The 21,505-nt window shown below is 41.0% G+C and overlaps 1 protein-coding gene across 5 annotated transcripts in view; it reads right to left on the reverse strand.

The window, feature by feature from the left end:
• Window positions 1–21,505, reverse strand: part of PDE10A (phosphodiesterase 10A) — a 293,855-nt gene that overhangs the window by 83,363 nt on the left and 188,987 nt on the right. For all 5 annotated transcript variants that reach the window (XM_047734525.1, XM_047734526.1, XM_047734528.1 and 2 more), the window contains exons 4-5: window positions 4,942–5,062; window positions 3,816–3,865 (exon numbers count right to left, since the gene is read on the reverse strand). In XM_047734525.1, the coding sequence (XP_047590481.1) occupies window positions 3,816–3,865; window positions 4,942–5,062 (171 nt within the window). The remainder of the gene's footprint in view (window positions 1–3,815; window positions 3,866–4,941; window positions 5,063–21,505) is intronic.

A 21,505-nucleotide genomic window follows, 5' to 3' on the forward strand; every position in this document is an offset into this window, starting at 1 on the left:
TATATATAGAGAAACAATATATTTCATTGAATATTGTTAGCTTACATTTTAAAGTATGTCAGCATCTTTAGGGCAGATTAGATAGTATGATACCCCAGAGAAAAATAATATTAAAATTATTTAAAGGCTGGACAAAGCACGTTTTACAAACCTTTTAATGGATTGCTGGACTGAGAAGAATTGATGGAACCAAAGAAGTCTAAAAAGAAGCCAACAGAGGAATATTCGAGGCCAGCAAATCCTCAGCTGGACTGCTTTTGAGAGCAGCAAAGCCTAGTCGTACTGACCTCCCCTTAGGAAGCCACCGCGGCAAACAGAACCCCTACAGGGAGTACGGACCTGCAAGGGGCCAACGCCTCATTTTAGCTGAAGTGCAACTACACTCACAGCCACAAGGAGATTAGTAGGACCCCAGATTATCTTGAATTTACTGCTGGAGGGAAAATAAAAACATCTTCTGCGAAATCATAATAGTGTATCCTGTGGGTGTAAGGCTTGAATCCATACTACTTTGCCGCCTAAACAAAAATCTCATGAGATAATTTAAATAGTCCTGGATTAGTGGTGCCTGAGGTGACTGGAGAAAACAAGTACACATGCTGTGTCCACGAAAGGAGCTCAGACAGAGTCCCTAAGAACGGCCATTTAAAAAGGCCCAAGGAAGATTGTGATTCACAATTAAAAAAAGAAAAGAAAAGAAAACACACGAGCAAGTAAGCCACCATCCGTGAGCCGGATGACACAAAAGCAAGCAACGTAAATTCAGAGAGAATGTAAAAACTGTGAAACAGGTGTAGAGTTCATGTGAAATGTAGTTATGTCCCAAAAAACATATGACGACCTTAAAAAAATATCCAGGGAATAAAAAACCATACTGAAGACTGAGAAGAATAAAGCAAGAACCCAAAAGTAACTATGCTTGAGTCAAGATACAGAGAGATAATTTTTATCAATCTCAACTATACAGCAAAGATTTATTTCAAGAAAATGATGACATAAAGACATACTCAGGTAGACAAAAACTGAGTTTCCCATCAGCACACTCTCATTAAGGGAAATTCTACAGGACAGAAGGAAAGTGATTCCAAATGGAAGACTTGAGATGTAAGAAAAATGAAGAGCAAAGAAAGAGGTAATTATGTAGGTACAGCTGAAGAAACACTTCAGGGGCGCCTGGGAGGCTCGGTTGGTTAAATGTCTGACTCTTGATCAGCTCAGGTCTTGAATGAAAGGTCATGAGTTCAAGGCCCATGTTGGGCTCCACATTAGGTGTGGGACCCACTTTTCAAAAGGAAGGGAGGGAGGGAGGGAGGGAGGGAGGGAGAGAGGGAGGGAGGGAGGATGGATACAACACTTCAGTGAGCTTCAGACTTCAGGCAATAGCTTCTTCTGACCCACAGAAATCCGGAGGGCAGGGAACTATTAAGGCATAGCTGCCTGCGCGGAACACATTCACAGAAAAATGAGGTGAACATAATGCAGTGATTATCCCCTAAAAGAATCCCTCCAGGAAGACGAGGTCTCTGCCTTCATGAAGACTACATTCTAGAGAGAAAGCCGGGCGATCTCACGAATCACAGATAAACACATAATCGCAGGCTCAGCTGAAGTCGCTCAGGGAGAAGCTTATGGAGTTCGCACACAGGGAGGGAGATGGACTTGGACGCTCAGAACGAGGCTGCGAGTCCGGGCGGCGCTCTGCTGCTCCCGGGGCCGTGCTGCTGAGCAAGGCAGGGCCAAGGAAGCAGTGACCCCGGAGAGAGCCAGGCACAGCGAGATCAACCGAGGCCAGGAGTGCATGGAACACCGAGCCGGCCGGTGCCCGGCAGGGATGCAGCGTCCTCTCCCCTCGAGTTACGAAAGTAAAAGAATTAGAACTGATAAACGTAGAATACAGTTTATTGTGGACACAAAAGCTTTTTCTAAATCACATATTCCAGGAATCTACTTCACGAAGGTCAACATATACACGGGCTTGTAAAAATAAAGCAAACCCCCCGCCAAAACAAAAACAAAAACAAAAAAACAAAAGAATGAAAAAAAGAAAACACAAACACCAAAAACCAAGACAGAGAAATGACTAAAAATATGGGATTCGGGAATCTAAGTCCAGGCTGTAAAAGCCAAGCCCTTCCTGAGGCTCACCCCCCCGCAGACCCCTGGGCTCTTGCTGCCTGTCCTTCTTGACCTCCGCAAACCACGTCCCCCCACTCTCTTTCACACAGAGCAGAAGAGGGTCATCCCACGCAGCCGTCTCAGTTCCAGGGTTCACTCACTTCTTTTCATGTAAACAGCTAGAAATGCTGAGTCCAGGAACCAGGCTTCAGCAGAGAACTGGGTTGGTCCGAGTTTGGGCCACAAACAGCTGTGATTGAAGGGAAAGGGCCACACGGTATTTACTCAGCTACCGAGGCCAAGCCCTGTGAGCTGTCTGCAGATCCCAGGGGCGTCATGCGGAGATGTGCACGCACAGGACCACCCCGAGCTGACATACACACCAGTACAGTTTAAACATAATTGCAAACTAGATAATCGTTTTCTAAAAGGCACAATTTCAGAAATAAGGTTCTAGAATGAACAGGAAAGAATGAGACCCACTGGTTATTTTAGTGGCTTAGCTATTAGCCTGAAATATCATTTGAAGTGTTGAGAAGCAGTAGTGATACCTGAATAATTCAATTTAACAAATACTCTTGCTCTGTACATGGAAGACACTAGGAGAGATGCTGGTGAGTGTGAAGATGAGTAAGGAAAGGTCCTGGTCCTAAGGAGCTTTTAATCCTGGAACATAAGTTTTTACTATGCGGAGGGAAGCAAGGGTTGCAGAAACAAAGAGCATCAATTATGGATTCAGTAAATCAGCCCAAGAAATATTTTTGTGCACCTACTGTTCGTCCTTTCACTGCTGTATTATTCAAGCGTGCTATCAAACACCCCAGAACACTTGCATCTGTCTTCCTATTAACATTTGATATAATATAAATAGCACACATTTTGATTACTCATGAATACAAGTATTACATTGCAAAAATACATTCCAAATCTCAAGTAACGATGCCTAACACATAATGCATAGCAAAAATTTTCCAAATATATTTATAAATGATTTCTATATATTTTGACTATGAACATAATTCTTATTGGTACAGAATGTCATTCTAAAATGTTACATATATGGTTTTAATATCAAAACAAAAATCAAATGCCAGTAGCTGAACATCTTGAAGTACTTTTTAAAAGTGCTTTGTACACGCTGCATTTGATGGTGGCCTGTGCTTTGAGGAAGTTAAACCAGAAACACAGCGCCCAGCCTCTTGCACAGAAGACTGGAGGACCCAAAAAGCCCCGTGCCATGGACAGTCTCAGCTACAGCCACCATAGCTCGGGGACCCCCACTTAGTAACTCCGTCCCAGCACTGCTGGAGTTTCCTTAAAGAAATCTAGGAAATCACATTAAAAACACTGAACTTTTGTTCTCATTCTCCTCTACTGCAGACTGTGTGGTGCAAGGGCTTAGCCCACAGTGCTGAAACAGCTTCTGCACCAAACAGTAACTCTGGAAATGCCATTCCTAAGATAGGATGCCATAAACCAAAACTAAAGCAGTAAATAAAGTATAAGATTTTATGCCCAAAGATTTTATGCTATGCTGGTAAATTTTCAGCTGGCAATAACTGTACATGGAAAGGGAATAAAATATAAGTTTGAAGGACCCAATTCCCATGCCTCTGTTGTTTATAACACAGTGTATCTGTTTAAAAAAGCTTATGACATTTTCTTATCTAGAGCACCAAAATCTAAATTTAGATACTTACATTATTGCACTCTCCAAGGAAATACAGTGCAAATCCATCAGCTTTTGTGGCTGCCAAAGTAATAAAAAGGGAAGAAACTAATCTCAATGGGAGAACAGAGCATGTATGAACTCTCTAAGGCGAGACCTCAGATAGGAGTCTTTGCGACAGGACTTATGTTAACACAAACAATGGTCATGCAGTCACCCAAGGAAGCTAACTCGCGGCTTTACTCAATCCCTTAATGAGAGCATTTTCGTTCATTATTCATCAGCTGTTGGAGATTTTAAGATGTGACATCCTCAAACGCACTGATGTTCTATGTGACAGTGTCTCTTTGAAACTTTAAATATCACAACTATTGGAAATATTTTTAAGAACTATATTTAATTTTTAAAGTACAAAAAATACTTGAGATATTCATAATAATGAAGGATTGATAATAGCATCAACCCAAAAGGATGGGGTGTGTGTGTGTGTGTGTGTGTGTGTGTGTGTGTATACGTATATATATATATGTATATATATACGTGTATATATATATATACATCCACATGTCATCACTGACGAGACATGTTCCTAACACTGCTTCGGGGCCATCTGAAGGCAATTATCCTAGCAGAGAACAGATACTGTGAGCAGAGGATTGCCTGAACGCAGACTCCTGCTTCACACTTTTGTACTCATGTGGCCTTGGGTAAAATATTTGGCCCGTCTGTCTTTGACACAGCTTCCTCATCAGTAAAATGGTGATAACAGTATATAAGTCTGTCATCTCCCCAAATAAATTTAAAATGGTTTTTGTTCCTTAAAAATTAACAATTTCCTTCATAAAGAGGTGATTTAATTCAGTAAAATTATACTTTCCAAAGAAAACCAGGTTTTATCTAGAGAGCACACTACATTCCATGTATATATCTGACAGATACTTTTTTGGGATTAGATAACTTAGGAACTTTTCGGTTTGACTCATTCTGGTAGTTTCACAATAAAATATTTTCATTTCAAATTTAGCCCAAAAACAGAAGTAAATAAATGACTTGCATTTGCCTTGTAGTAAAGTACATTACTTTTTCCATTTTTTGCAATGGAATAAAAGAAACTTCAGTTCCAATTTTCTACAGGAGGAATACAAAGCATTTCTTACCTATTTTAATGACGTTACTCAACTCATAGAGGAGTAGCTGGTTGTCTCCTCCTGCGTCCAGCCGCTGCTCTATGTAGCTGTTGAGTTCATATACAACTCCCTGCATATTCGTGTCTTGGTACTTTTAATTAAAAAAAAAAAAAAAAAAAAAGACATAACTAAATATAATAAACTAAAAACCCCTTAGTTTATAATTAACATATATAAATAATGCATATAACCCCTCAGTTTATTAACGTATATAACTTTATATACTTTTATGCTTTTAAAGAGCATTATTTATTATAATCTACTATAAATAGATCGAAAATTAAAATTGCTAGGACTTAGAATTATAGATTCCATGTATGCCTACTTATATTAAAATATCAAATTTTACAAATTACCTCTTTATTTCTAAAGTTTTCTATATAATCAGTAAAAGTAGTACAAAAGTTTGCTAACGGAAGGAAACACTGTACGATGCTAGCAAGTGAGTTGATACGCTCTGCACTGCGGGAGCAGAATTTATTCCTCTCCATTCATCTGCACCAGCGGGGCCACCGCGCTAGCCGGCCTCGGCTCCTCCCTGGACAGCAGGCGGCCACTCTCACAGTCACCGTCACAGCAGTACCGACCGCCTCACTGCAAGTCCAAAGCTCCGGGCTTCGGTGCGGGAGCAGGGACAGCAGCAGGTGGATGGGGTCTGGGTAAAGGTGCTAAATCATAGCTACTTCCAGCACAAGCTCGCCCTGTGTCCTCTGTAAAGGTACGAGAAACTGCCTTCCACGAAGTGTCCCCTCTAAGCCTATTTTCCAAACAACAGCCACGGCAAATTTTATAAACCAAATAAAATTCATTATTCCCTGGCTTGGAATACTCCTGAGGCTTCCCACTGAACTTAGAATAACAGACCCGTAGCTTCCCACATTCTACAAACTGTGCTCGCTGCCTGCCTACAACACCGTCTCAAGCCACCTTTCTCTTCTTTTTTGACCACACAGATAGCTCCTGCTCCTAAAGGCTTTTTACTCGCCGTTATTCTTTTCTCAAAACCCCATTATGTTAAGCATAATGACTGTTGGGTTGTTGGCCTCTGGCCATCTTGCTCCTCAGGACCAGAAGTCCATAGGGAAAGGCAGAGGACACATGGAGACAAACATCAAATCACACCTTTCCAAGGCCCTCTTTGGAAACAATGTGGCAAAGGGCACTTAGTAAGGGATCAGTTCAATTCAGTGAAATAAACTTTCAAGACCACAGCTTCACTGAACAGAAAATCACAAGAGTGTATTAATGAAGTTGCTCAGAACCGGTATTTGCACAGCATTTTAACTTCACAAAGTCCTTTCACGGACCTTATCCTACGTAAGAACTCATCCAAAGCATGCAGTGAGTATCACTGAGACGTTCATAATCCAAGAAGCTAGAATTCGCAGGTGGAATGAGTTGGGCGGGGCATGACTTCTCAAACCTTAGAATCCCACCCGATGCTGCCCCTCATTTTCTGTTCCACACTGGCTTTCACGGAGAGCTGCTTCCTGTTAAAGCAACTTCTGAAAACACGGTTTGCAAAGATGTGACTTCGCTGAAAGGCCTGCAGTGACCTAATACCGAAACTGTGACCTCCGTTGAGCTCTGTCCGGTAGACCTCACTGTGCTTCCCCCGGAACTTTAACAGGTCTTGAACCACTCCTGTGAGTTTGCTGTGACACCCAGGAGCACCTGGAACAGTTAGGGAATGAGGGGAACAGCCACGCCGTCACCCGGAGGCAAACAATGTTTTATGAGATGTGATGGTTCTGAATGGAGCGGTATTAACCCTTGGCAACAGCTGGTTTAGCCAAGAGAACAAATACTCCCAGACCTGCTAACGTGAATTAGGCATTCAAACACAGACGGGAAAACCATTTAACCAGGAGAGGCCAGAGGCAGTTCAAGAATGAAATGAGAGCTTGAACGGTGTGAGGTCTGTGATCCCTGCTGGCCCGAGAGCCCGTGATTCCGTGAGGGATCACTGGCCTGTCCTCACGGGCTATGACAGCTCACTAGAAAACATGATGAGACAAAATACTGAGGAGTGTGAACGACAACTTTCAGTTTTTCGCATACTCCTCAATAATTGAATAATATCTCCTCATTATTTAAATTTTTCCTATTTTTTTAAATTTATATTTTATGACTTATTTTTGTCAAACTTATAAAAAACTGCAAGAATACAAAAAGTCTATATTGACATTGTCCTCTTTGCTTTCTCCTTCTCAGTTAATCCTTCCTCCCTCCCTTCCTATTTACCTGTTATCTATTATTCTATCTACATGCACAACACCATAGTCATAAATATTTTTTTCTGAATATGTGAGAACATGTTGGTATGTTCCTTTACCCCACAACTTCACTGAGTATTTCCTAGGAAATAGAATATTCTAATATATCCCAAGAAATAGAATCACATAGTTACAACACATTTGCCACGATCAGAAATTTTAACATTGCTACAGCACTATTTGCTAACTAAAACTCCACATTTAAATGCCATGTGGTGTCCCAACAATATCCTTATAGCTATCCCTCCCACTGGGCTAGGGTCAAACCCCAGATCACATATGGCACTTGGCTGTCAGGCCCATTTGGTGTCTTTCCATGTAGAACAATTCCACAGTCTTTCCCTTGTGTTACTTGAACTTGATGTTTCGTACAGTGTGGGTCAACTGGGCTTCACCTGATGCTTCGTCAAGATTAGAATCAGGTTTGGCATGTTTGGCAATGGTACAGGGAAGTGCTGGGGCCAGAACTCTGTCACCGCTCCTGTATTTGGTATGCGGCGTTCTCCCAGGAAGAAGAGGAAGAGCTTTCCGTTCTCCTCATTCGTTCCTGTATACGAGTCTGGACTCACAGATTCTTATTTTAGTCAAGAGGCTACCATCCAGTAACATTATCACATACGCATTTTGATTCTCCAGTTATCCCAGATTTGACCGACAGGAATGCCCTCAAGCTTGCTCCTGTATCCGCCCGACACCCTTCATGATTCTTCAACACTTTCTGACTTTCTCATCACACATCTTGCCAGCCCTGGTATCAGCCATTTCTGTTTCTCAAAGAAATACAAGTTCCTTTTAATGGGGAGGGGTATTTAAAGTGTAAGTACTGAGTTACATGTGCCACTGCTGTCAATGCCTCTCGGCCTCTCATGGATGTAAATAATGTACAGATGAGAGCGTCTCATATAACTATATATGCATGTATGCAAATGTGCATTCTGTATTTATCTACGTGGATATATGTATAGGAATATTAAAAATGATGAATTCATACTAACACCTCCAATTCCAGCTAAACAATTCAGTGTGCATTCTAATGCTCCCCATTTCTATATTTGTAATCCCTCATGCAACAGTGAGAAATGTTACTAACGACAGACTTAATATATTTATGCAGTTTCTCAGGCCTAGAATATACAGACTGGTTTCAGAAATGCTAAGCCGTACCACTGAAAACAGCTAACCTAAGGTATCAATATTTTTAGATTTTTAGGTAAGTTTAAGAAATACTGAAAAGTACAATTCATTAAACTCCGACAAGAATATCAATCCTTACAACATATATACTTATTAATACATATAAAATCAACATACAAAATCAGATGCATCCCCATGCACTAAGAACAAGCTATTTATAACAGCACCAAAAAAGAATAAAATATTTAGGAATAAATTTAACCAAGGAGATGTAAGATATGTAGACTGAAACTTATAAAATATTGGAAAATGAAACAGAAGAAGACACAAAATAAATGGAAAGAAATTCCATGTTCAGGGATTGGAAGAATTAATATAGTTAAAATGTCAATAGTATCCAAAGTGATCTATTCATTCAATGAAATCCCTATCAAAATTCCAAGTTTTTTTTTCCCCCCAAAGGGAAAAATACCACCCTAGAATTTGTATGGAACCAAAAAGACCCTGAAAATCAAAGCAATCTTTTTTTTTTTTTTTTTTTTTTTTTTTACAGACAGAGATCACAAGTAGACAGAGAGGCAGGCAGAGAGAAGGAAGCAGGCTCCCTGCTCAGCAGAGAGCCTGATGCAGGGCTCAATCACAGGACTCTGGGATCATGACCTGAGCGGAAGGCAGAGGCTTTAACCCACTGAGCTACCCAGGCGTCCCAAAGCAATCTTGAGGAAAGAACAAAGCTAAAACATCACACCTCCGGATTTCAAACTATATCATTATAAGCCTCTAGTAATCAAAATAATATAGTTCCGGCATAAAAAGAGACATACAGATGAATGGAATAGAACAGAGAACTCAGAAACACACCTGTAAGTATACGGTCCACTTACCTTTAAGAAAGGCATCAAGCATATACAATGTGGGAAGGCCAGCGTCTTCAAAAATGGTGCTAGAAAAACTGGACATCCGCATGCAGAAGAATGAAACTGACCCTTATCTTTCCATACACAAAACCAACTCAAGTGAATTAAAGACTGACATTTAAGCCCTGAAAGTATAAAACTCCTAGAGGAAATCACAAGGAAAACACAGTTCTTTGACACTGGTCTTGGCAATGATTTCTTGGATATGGTATCAAAAGCCCAGGCAACAAAGGCAAAAATGAACAAGTGGGACTACATCACACTACAAAGGTTCTGCACAGCAAAGGAAACTGTCATCAAACGAAAGGCAAATTATGGAATGGGAAAAAATATCTGCAAGTCATGTATCTGATAAGGAAGTAATATCTAAGATATAAAACACCCCACGCATACAACTGAATGGCAAAACAATCCCAAATAGCTCAGTTAAAAAATGGGCAGAGGAGCTGGACATACATTTTCCAAAGAAGACACACAGCTGGCCAACAGGTGTGGGAAGAGGGATTGACTATCACCGACCACCAGGAAACACAGGGCAAAATCCCAATGAGGTATCACCTCACACCCCCCCAAGATGGCTACCGCCAAACAGATGAGAGGTAACAAGTGTCAGTGAGGGTGTGGAGAAAGGGGAGTCCCTGGGCACTAGGGGTGGGAATATAAACTGACATTGCTACCTCGGAAAATACTACAGAGGTTTCTCAAAACATTAAGACCAGAAATATCCAATGATCCAGCAACCCTTTTTCTGGGTTTGTATTTGAGGGAGATGGAATCGCTCTCTCAGCAGGTGTTTGTACCTACGTTCACGGTAGTGTTTCTCACAACAGCCAAGACATGGAGATAACCAACATGTCTGTCAGCAGATAAATGTATAAAGGAAATGTCACACACACACACACGTGTGTGTGTGTGTATAATATTATATATATATGCATATATATATATTATATAATATATATATTACATAATATTCTACTGCTAAGCAGTAGAATATTGTTCAGCCCTAAAAAAGGAGGAAATCCTGTTCTTTGTGGTAACACGAATGAACCTAGAGGGTATTATGCTAAGTAAAACAGACACAGAAAGACGAACATTGTATTAGCTCACATGTGGACTCTAAAAACCCAAACTCATGGGAGTACAGATAAGACGGGCAGGTAATAGGGGCTGGGCTGTGGGGAAAACAGGGAGGAGGTGGTCACAGGTTACAAACCTTTCCAGTGGGAATGCAGACTGGTGCAGTCACTGTGGAAAACAGTATGGAGGTTTCTCAAAAACTTAAAAATAGAATTACCATATGATCCAGTAATTCTATTACCAAGTATTTACCTAAAGGTTATGAAAACACTAATTTGAAAAGTGATATGCATTATTATATTTGCTGCAGCATTATTTACAACAGCCAAACCATGGAAGCAGCCCAAATGTCCATGAATAGATGAATGGACAAAGGAGGTGTGTGTGTGTGTGTGTGTGTGTGTATGCGTGTGTGTGCATGTGTGTAATATCACTCAGTCATAAAGAAGAATGAAATCTTACCATTTGTAACAATAGGGATGGATCTAGAGGGTACAGTGCTAAGTGAAATAGGTCAGTCAGAAAAAGACAAATACCGTATGATTTCACTCAAATGTGGAATTTAAGAAACAAAGCAAAGAAAAAAAGAGACTCTTACACACAGAACAGACTGATGGTTACCAGAAGAGAGGTGGGGGGGGGATGAGTGAAATAGACGATGGGGGTCAAAGAGGACACTTACGGTGATGAGCACAAGGGGATGTGCAGAACTGCAGAATCACCGTGTGATCACCCGAAACTAACATAACGCTGTATGCTAATGATACTGGAATTAAAATTTTTAAAGAAGATCACCATTAAATAAAAATGAGATGCTGGGTGTGATGCATAAACAATGAATTTTGGAACACTGAAAAAAGATAAAATTAAATTAAATTTTTAAAAAAAGAGAGAGAAAGGACCTTAGAGATGAAAACAGACATAGAGACATACAAATCCAATGCCACATGTACCCTTTCAAAGATCCTAATTTGAACAAAACAACTGTAAAAAGAATCTTTTCAGAGAGTTGAGGAAAACTGAATCTGGCCCAAGTATTAAGATATTGTTAAGTGTGATTATTATCAGGCATGAAAATAACACATAATTGAAGGGTTTTTTTTTAATGGCATTTCCTATTAGAAATCTATACTGAAGTCTTTATGGCTGAAATTACATGATGACTAAGATTGGCTTTAAACTATACCAGCAAGCTAAAAAAAAAAAAAAAAATGGAGGGGGAAGGGAGTGTAGCTGCACCAGGATTAGCAAAATGATCATGGAGCCTGGGTGACAAGTACATGGTGGTCAACATGCAATTCTCTTCACTTGTATGCAGAGATAATGTCTGAACAAAAATAAAAATGGAAAGAAAGAAAGCAGTGAGAGACTTGGGATAGCACTGATCCCTCCAGTGTTCATTTACTGAGCAGCTTTTCTGTGTGTCCAGAAATTTCTGGAACCATCTGCCCTGTGTGAGTTTCAGAAAGCAAAGCACTCAACGCTGCAAGGGCGTTCAGTGGTTGAGTGACAATACCAGACAATGACAGGGGGTCACTTTACATATGTGATTAACTTCCACATGAATAACTGTGGAATAATAAATACATATATTGGGGCGAAAAGGTCACAAACTTTAAGTCGTAAGATGAAGATGTTCTTGGACCTGATATACAGCATGGTTCCTGTAAGCAAAGACAGCACAGCGTGTACTTGAAACCTGCTGAGCTGGCTCCTGAGGGTCCCCACGACACCCGCACGACATCCGTATGCCTGATGTGCGTGTGAGACAACACAGGTGCTCGTTACCCCAACCACAGTAATCAAGCGCACACCTATGCCACCAGGTTGCACACTAAATGGACCCTTAAATGTATACAATTACTATTTGTCAAAGATTAAAAAAAAAATAATTTTAATAATAAACATCTCAGTAATACAAATAACAAAGGACACAGAACACTTAATCTCTTTATAAAATCTCTCCCACGATCCTTCTCCATCAATCCCTGCCCCCCAAGGCAACCACTGTCTCTGACTTGCTCCCACCACACTTCAGCCTTGTTTTCATGTTTCGGATTTTATCGGAATAGACTCATACCCGATAGACTCTTTTGAGCCCTGCTTTATGTGTTTGAAACGGCACCACTGAGGCTCACACACGTGGCTGTGTGCTCCAGTGCTCTGCTCCTGCCTACCGCTAGGTACATTCTGTTGCACAAATAACGACAAACGATGTTTTTCTCTTCTACCACTGTTGATCACTTGGGATGTTTCTGTTTTCCAGCTCAGAGCTATTAAGAATAAAGCTATTATGAACACCTTTCTGTGAATACAGGTTTTCAATTTTCTTAGGCAAATAATTAAGAGTAAAATTCTTGGGTCAAAAAGTGAATGTATGAATGCCAAACTTTTTACAATGCTACATATTAAGGACACCATTACCAAAATGATTTAGATATTTTATTTTATTTTTTTAAGATTTTATTTATTTATTTGACAGAGAGAGATCACAAGTAGGCAGAGAGGCAGGCAGAGAGAGAGGGAAGCAGGCTCCCTGCCGAGCAGAGAGCCCGATGTAGGGCTCGATCCCAGGACCCTGAGACCATGACCTGAGCTGAAGGCAGAGGCTTTAACCCACTAAGCCACGCAGGAGCCTCTGATTTAGATATTTTAGATTAAAATAAATTATAAATAGAAGTCATTTATGTTACATAAACACCACTGGTAGAAAAATTCTAACTACTCTAAGAATGAGCGATCACAAGGAAGAGTTATGGAAGACTGGGAACCTCAAAGACAGACAAAGAGAATAGGGGTGTGTAGCAAAGAGGGTGCTGCTGACCCTTTTGCAAATGCTTATTTTAAAAAGTTTTAAAATCCTAAATATCAGCCAAGGGACTAGTACACTCATCCTGAGTTTATCCTAGCACTACGGGGAAAAGAAAAGAAAGGAAAGGAAAAGGAAAAGAAATAGGAAAAGGAAAAGGAAAGGAGCAGAAGAGTAGTGCCTTTACTTGTCCTGCTACGTAATTGAGCAGAAAGGAAATACTACACATGGAGTTGTTTCAAAGTGTGGTACAGGGTAGGAAGGCAGGTGCACCAGCAGCTCAGTGTGAAAGCTCAGAGGAAGCATCACACAGAAAGCTAGGAAGGATACAGAAGCTTGAAGGCCACAGGAGAGCAACACAGTAGGATACAAGGTTGAGAGGGAGACAGAAGGACCTGACACTGTGAATCCCTGGCAGAGGCAAGCCGGCCGGGATTCTGTAAGTGAGGTACTCTTAAAAACTGGTTAGCTCAACACAAGGAAACAGAAATAATAAAAATTTAATATTCCTAAAGAACATTATAATAAGTTTTTTTTTAAAGATTTTATTTTATTTATTTGACAGACAGAGAACAGAGAGAGAGGGAACACAAGCAGCAGGAGAGACAGAGGGAGAAGCAGATTCCCCACAGAGCAGGGAGCCCCATGCAGGGCTCGATCCCAGACTCTGGGATCACGACCTGAGCCAAAGGCAGACACCCAATGACTAAGGCACCCTATAATAAGTTTTCAAAGGGCTTTCTATAATGTTTACTATTAGCTAATTTAATTTAGGATGAAAAAGGTCCATAAGATGAAGGGGCTTTTCTTAATAACAACTTAATTTAGGAAAAAGGAGTCCATGAGATAAAATAGCTTCAAATCACTGATGGACACAGTAAGCATTTCTAGTAAGTTCAAGGCTGCTAGAAGAAAAGGATTCACTTCTCAGGGCAGATGAATAATAAAGTTAAGGAGAGAAAAGACGGATCTAAGTGCTTAACCCAATAGATCCATTTGTGAATGTCAGGATGTAATTAAGTCTTGTTTAAGCAACTATCTCCTCAGCAGTGTGCCCAGCACTATTACAGGTATCAGATAAAGCTCCTACTCTCATGGAGTTTAAGTACGAGTTGGGGGAAACAGATAAGAAGGTATCAGCTCGTGATAACACCTATGACAAGACTAAAACATTCTTTTGACTTTGTTGCCTTTTTAGTTTAATAAACTGTAATGGGGGGGGGGCTGAATCTTATGCACAACAACTCTATAACTAGACCATTAGTATATTCTTTTTCATACAATAAGGAAATGTGCCTTTAATCAGACTTCGGTTCCGAGGACTAAAACCGGCTATGTGTACGGGCTTACTACAGTCCCTCTGTAGTTAATACTTGCCAACATCGCTCCTCTGCAGCAGAGCTGTGGTCGCCAAGAACTGTCTGACAAAGCAGGTACTGCAATTTAAAATCTGGCAAAAGAGGAAAGTGTTTAGCTTCCACTTAAAAAATTTTCTCCCCGTAGTGGTTTGATACTGCTCTTTATTTTTTTTTTTTTTATTTATTTAACTGATAGACAGAGATCACAAGCAGGCAGAGAGGCAGGCAGAGAGAGAGAGGAGGGAGCAGGCTCCCTGCTGCGGAAAGAGCCCGATGCGGGACTCGATCCCAGGACCCTGAGATCATGACCTGAGCTGAAGGCAGAGGCTTTAACCCACTGAGACCCCCAGGCGCCCTGATACTGCTCTTTAGATGAAACAACACACTGCCTACTGCCCTCGTGATTCACTCACAGGCTGGATCAGCAAAACCTTTCACAGGCAGATGACCCATGTGTTTAGTCTATTGTTAAGATTATGGGCTTCATCTTAAGCACAAGCAAACAAAGTCATGGTCTTTAAATGGTCAGTATGGAATGTTTCCATATAGCAGGAAAATGCACTTCGGTTATGTAGAGAAGTATTTTGCAACTAATTCTTTCAGGAAGCCGAGATGCTCGGAACTGATACTCCACACAGACTCCTCAAGTTTCTCTGCTTATTGTTAATGATCAGCAGCAAAGCCTCCAAAATGAAATTTAGGCTAAAACTAACCATACCACGCTTTAGAAGAAAACTTCTTTTAGGCTTCCACAAAACTCAGGTTGCCTAAAGCTGTGTTGGCCTGTGGAATAAGGAAAACATGGACTTTGCTTGTAAGCACTCCTTACTCCTCACTAAGGTGGGGTGATTTTCTAATGGAATAAGAAAGATTTATTGGGTTCTATGATATTCAAAATTCAAAATGCCAGAATTTCATTTTACCTGATGGGAACATTACATCTCCTGTCTGTTCCTCTGGTTTCTCTGTCTTCTAGATATGCTGATAATCCATGGGGACAGGCTATACCTGTCTGCCCTCTAGGTCCCTGTTTACAAGTATCACCGTTAACTGTCCAAGGCTCCCCTCTTAGCCGAAGTCTGATTAAAGGAAATTATACTGAGGAAGATTTTTAAAGACATGCTTTCTGTCTGCTTCTCCACATGTTCTAACTTCTACCTTGGGCCACAGCACCTTAGCCTTATCTACTAGATAAGTTTATCTACTAGAGGGAGGATCTAGGTTGAGAAATTACTCCAGAAAATTCTAACATTTGTACCCTCCTCCAGTACCTGTATATCACCCCACTGACTTAACATTGAACCACATTTTAATATTATGCCTTTGAAATGAACAACTGATACAAAATCAGATCTATAAACAGATTTGCATTTTTATGAAATTCAATAATAATAATAATAATACAAACTTTGCCCTGAAAAAAACAGGGATCGGCACTCTTCCCTTAGAGTTAGGGTTAGGACTTCCCTTGGGTCACACTTCACATGCCTGGAAGTTGAAAGCCACGTCTTCTGCTTATTCGGAGAAAAGTAGTAACTACTCAAAAACCTTTTTTTCCTCTTCTACTTTTTCCACTGTTTTGTTGTTATAGTCACTTTTCTGATAACCAACTTCAAGTCTTTCGTCCGAAGTGGAAAATGAGTAAATGGAGCTGAGTTCTAAAGGAAAAGACTGATCTGGCCATGAGGAGGCTCCAGTGGTGGGTAAGTCACCGTCCCTCCCGCGTTCGTCCCTCCCTGTCCTGTATCAGCCCATTTCCTCTCTCCTGGATCGCTCCCATAAATACATGTGCACGTTGTCATTTGTTCCCCTTTTTTAAAAGAAAAAGTATTTTAAAAACCAAACATCCCAGGAATTGAGGGGTGGGCAAAATGAACGAAGAAGGTCAAAAGGTACACACACCCACTTAGAAGCATATCCAAGTCCCAAGGACGTCATGTACGGCAGCTACACCTAACGGTACTGTGTTATGTGTCTGAAAGGTGCACGGAAAGTAGATCTTAGAAGACCGCATCACAAGATGGAAAGGTGACTATGTGGTGACGCACGTTCCCTGGGCCCACGGGGGTGTCACAGCAGCATTACAGATATCGAATCGCTGTGCACTGTGTCGTACAACTGACAGTAAAATGTCACATGTCGATTTATAGCTCAGTAAGAAGATTCTCTGTTCCCTTCCTATCTAGCTCCCCCACCTCCCTTTCAAGGCAAAACTCTATAAAGCAGCTGTCTATACTTGCTGCCTTCAATTTCTCTTTTCTCTTGCTTGCTCCAAGGAGACAGCTCTTATTAAGATCACTGACGACTTGCGCACTGCCAAACCCACAAGGTAACCCTCCGCTCCCCTGAAATGTGGGCAGCACTGACACAGCTGACTACTGTCTCTTACCTGACATGGTGTCTCCGGCACCGCTGCTCACACGGCCCCGGCTTCCCCCCTGCCTCCCGGACATTTCTTTCCAGTCTCCGTGAGGCTCCCTCCCGTCCCAGACGCCCAAACGTCCTGGCCCTGGGCTGTTGTTTATTTTCTTCTCTATTCAAACCACACTCACCTCCTCGGAGATCTCTCCAGCCTTGCATCGTTACATCCCATTATATACCGCTGGTTCCTAAATCACCCAGATTACTAAGGAATCTCAAATTTGTATCTCTCGTTCACTTCATTCACCTAAACTCCAGACTCATACACCCAACCACCACCTCCTCAACGTCAGTATTCAGAGGTCTGTTAGGTGATTTCAAAGAGCACATCCAAACCTGAGCAAGCACTCCCATCCGTGTTAGGGCAACCCGTCTTCTCATTTGCGCAGGCAAAACCCAAGTGCCATCATTTCTCCTTTCTTGTTTTATCCCACACATCTGGATTAATCAGCAACTCTTGTTAGCTCTACCTTCCAAATATATCTAGAATTGCATCCATCAACCCAAGCACTGCTCCCCACCTCCACTACCCGCAATTCTGGTCCAAATCATCTTCATCTCTTATAGAATTACTGCACTAATCCACTTGCCGTCGCCTGGCAATGAACAATTATTAAAGTGCTGCTAATTTACTTACTGAGGATTTCCACACTTATGTTTGCGCTGATAAAAATGGCTGGCAAGTTTTTCTGTTTTGTACAACGCTCTTTTGTGATAGGAATGAACTTCCCTCCTAGAATAAGTTCGTTCCCTAACTTCTGAAACGCATACTTTATATTATGTACCAGTTATCACCTCTTTAATGTTTGGTGGAATTATCTAGTAAAGCTTTTGGACATCATGACATTTTATGTGGTCTTCATGAATTTTTCAGATTTTTCATTGGTTAAAAGTATGTTTAAATGTCTTAACTCTTCTTCAGTTTTGATAATTTAGAATCTCCTCAAAATTGGCCACTAAATCCCAATTTTCAAATGTATTAGTATACAGTATTCCCTATTAAATTATTCATAATCTCCGTGTTTATAGTTACATTTCCCTTCTCATTCCTTAATGTTTGTATTTTACTTCTTGAACAGATTGCCAAAGATAGTCTATTTTACTGATCCATTTAATAAAATACCTCTTGCATTAATAACCACATCTATATTTTAAAGTGTGGATTGTTAATTTCTTCTCTTATTAATCCCCCCACTTTTTAAAAAGTTGTTTTTGGTGTTCTAATTAATGAATATAAGCATATAAATTTTCATCCTGTTTTAGCTGCATCCTATAAATTTTGGTTTATTTTATCCCCATTTTACATTTGAGGCTTTGAAAAGTTATTTTATTAAAAGGTCACCCAGATGAAAAGTGGCAAAGTAGGAATTCAAATCTAAGTGCTATTTACACTGTATCAGACAAGCTCTTTTAAATGTATTATAACAACAGGCGCAGAGATGCAATTCACACAAAAGGAAATACACCTATTTAAGTATGGAAAGATTCTTATTCGCTTTCTTTTTTAAAATATTTTAATTAGGGAGCCTGGGCAGCTCAGTTGGCTGAGCGTCTACCTTCTGCTCAGGTTGTGATCAAGTCAGGGGTCGAGCTCCCTGTCCATCAGGGAGTCTGCTTCTCCCTCTCCCTCCACCACTCCCCGCAGCTTGTGCTCTCTCTCTGTCCAATAAATAAATAAAATTTAAAAAATAAATAAAGATTTTTATTTATTTGTGTGAGAGAGAGAGTGTGTGTGCACTAACCGGGGGAGGAGCAGAAGGAGAAGCAGACTCCCCCCTGAGCAGGGAGCCCCATGGGGGTGGGAGTATAGTTTGCCCCCCAACCCCAGGACCCTGAGATCATGATCTGAGCCAAAGTCAGGCACTTAACCGACTGAGCCACCCAGGCATGCTGCTTATTTGCTTTAAATAAAAATATTAAAACAATGTCCCTGCTATTTATATACAAGAAGATATATAATTGCTAATTTAATCTGGTTAAAATGAAAGTATAAACCACAACAGTAAATTGATAAATGTGTATTAAATGGCATAAAATATTTATGTCCTTTGACCTATTAACCTCGGATCCTAGCATTTTCTTTAGGAATTATTTCACAAGAATAAGACTGCCACTTCCATAATCGGTCTATGAAAAACAAAGGAATCTAAAGATCCAACAATCCAACCAAGAGAAAGTAAGATACTAACATGGAGAAGAAATTCAATGAGACATTTTAGTCACTGGAGATAATATTGGATGGCATAACAACATGAACTACTTATGGCATAATGCAAACTAAAAAAACCCAGAACCAAACATGCATATGCACTGTAACTAGTACTGCACAAAGACAAGCATGTGAAGGAGAAAAGACCGGAAGGAGGTATCTGACGGCTGTCACCGACTGCATTAAGGTGATCTTAAGATTGTCTCAGAAGCCCTGTTCTGATTTCGTTAGAAAATGCCCAGTGTAAATAATTCTACGTGAGCAGAAGCAGCTCTGGGTAAAGTGGACGCGAGCAGGAGCACAAGGAGAGCTGTGGGAAGACGCGAGAGCATGACACCAACCGCAAATACAGGGGGGACGTTCTTACATACGAACTAGCAGAGAAAAGGGGCTCACTGCAAACAGCCTCAGTCTTCTCAGAAACATACAGTTGGCTCTAATTTAAGAATGATGGAGGAGTGCTGGGGGGCTCAGCCAGTAAAGTGTCCAACTCACGGTTTCCACTTAGGTCATGATCTCAGGGTCACTGAGATCGAGCCCCACATTTGGGCTCTGTGGCCAGCTCGGAGTCTGCTTGAGATGTTTTCTTTCTCTCTCCCTCTGCCATGCCCCTCCCACAATTAATAAATCTTAAAAAAAAAAAAAAAAAAAAAAAGGAGACAAGGTTAGGGTTGACGATTCAGGGGGGAGGAAAAACCGTGAACCCCTGACACATGAAAGAGGTTGCATCACCTAAGATTACCAAGCCAAGCAAAGGCAAACTGTACACCCAATTGGCAAAAGCAGCTCATACTTAACAGAAACAAATAACACAAATATCCAAACAGAAATGGAGACATTCAGAGCTACGTCCTGGCAGTGTTTTCTCTGATACTGCTGCAACCTGTTCTACAAACTTCCACTCACGGAAGCATCGGACACCTGCAGCGTAATTATCTGTCAAACACCTGCACCGTAATTATCTGGTCAGTGCTTCAGTGACTTTCACAGGGCTCAGACACCCTTGCTAATTTCCAGATCATTCATTCATTTCACATCAAGGCATAATGCACGCTCCTTCTCCAATAGATTCCAACAGAAATTCTGGAAATGTTGAATTTTCACTGGGTGACTGACTCGTCAAATCAGGCGCTGGCCAAGTTTGACTTTCAGTCCCATGATGGGGCTGATTATGCCAATCCTCTTCTTCACCTGCTTTTTGAGAGAAGATGTGCCTAGACTTTATTAGGCATCATGAGAGCATGGATTAAGGAAATCTACCATCCAGCCCCTCAGGGTTGCACACTCTATGTAAAATGTCAAGCAAAAATAATTTTAAGTTGCAAAGAAGAAAGGATAAAGATAATACAAATAAATACAAAAGATCTGAACAGCAGGGAGAAGACTCTTTGTGTGAAATTACCAAAATAGTCCCAAAAGCAAATGCTCAATTTTATATAAACTCTTTCCCTTCTATGTGAAGCTGAGTGCTGCTCTCACAATTTGAATTCAGAGTAAATACATTTAGAAGTAAAATGATCTTACTCAAAATCCTGTCTACTGAGAGGTCCTAACACCAGTGCTCCTGTTTGTCAGTGTCCAGACATAACGTCTCAACCCTAAACTTTTGACTCTTACTCAGCAGTATGGCTTCGATCAAACAAAACTAGATTCTAAAAAGAAAAAGCTCAAATTAATCTCTGACAGTGAAACGTACAACTAAAAAACCACAAAAAATAAAAGCAGGGGGTGTGTTGGAGGGGGGAAGTTTGCAAATGTTTGCAGGCTGGTGTTTAGTGCTTCCCTCACACCCTAGGAAGCTCCAGTCCTGAAAATGGACCCCATCACTTGGACCCCCATCCCAGGCTACTCCATATACCTACCGGCCTACCGGCCTGACTCACCTTCCCTCCTGTCCTCCCTCCCTGCTGACAAAGTCCCTCCACTGAGCCCTGGGACACCCAGTCTGTCATCAGCAAATCCTCTCTTCTCAACTACCCTCAGGGGAACAACTGTGCAGCTTTTTGTCCTAACTGAAACCTTCCTGCCCTCCTGATCATACCGCTTCCTGTACTACAGCTGATTATCACATAAAAGACAATTAGTCTGTGGAATGTATGATCATGGTATTAGGTAGATAATGCAGAAATTTCTCAATAAATGCAGGAACAGATAGTTTATATGAGCAAAAGAGGGTGCCTGGGCAGTTCAGTCAGTTCAGTCAGTTAATCCGACTCTGGATTTCTGCTCAGTCATGATCTCAGGGTTGTGGGATTGAGCCCTGTGTCAGGCTCCATGATGGGCATGGAGCCTGCTTTTGATTCTCTCTTTCCCTCTCCCTCTGCCTCTCC

Source organism: Lutra lutra, chromosome 6 (genome assembly GCF_902655055.1).
Source record: "Lutra lutra chromosome 6, mLutLut1.2, whole genome shotgun sequence".
Classification (NCBI taxonomy): domain Eukaryota; kingdom Metazoa; phylum Chordata; class Mammalia; order Carnivora; family Mustelidae; genus Lutra; species Lutra lutra.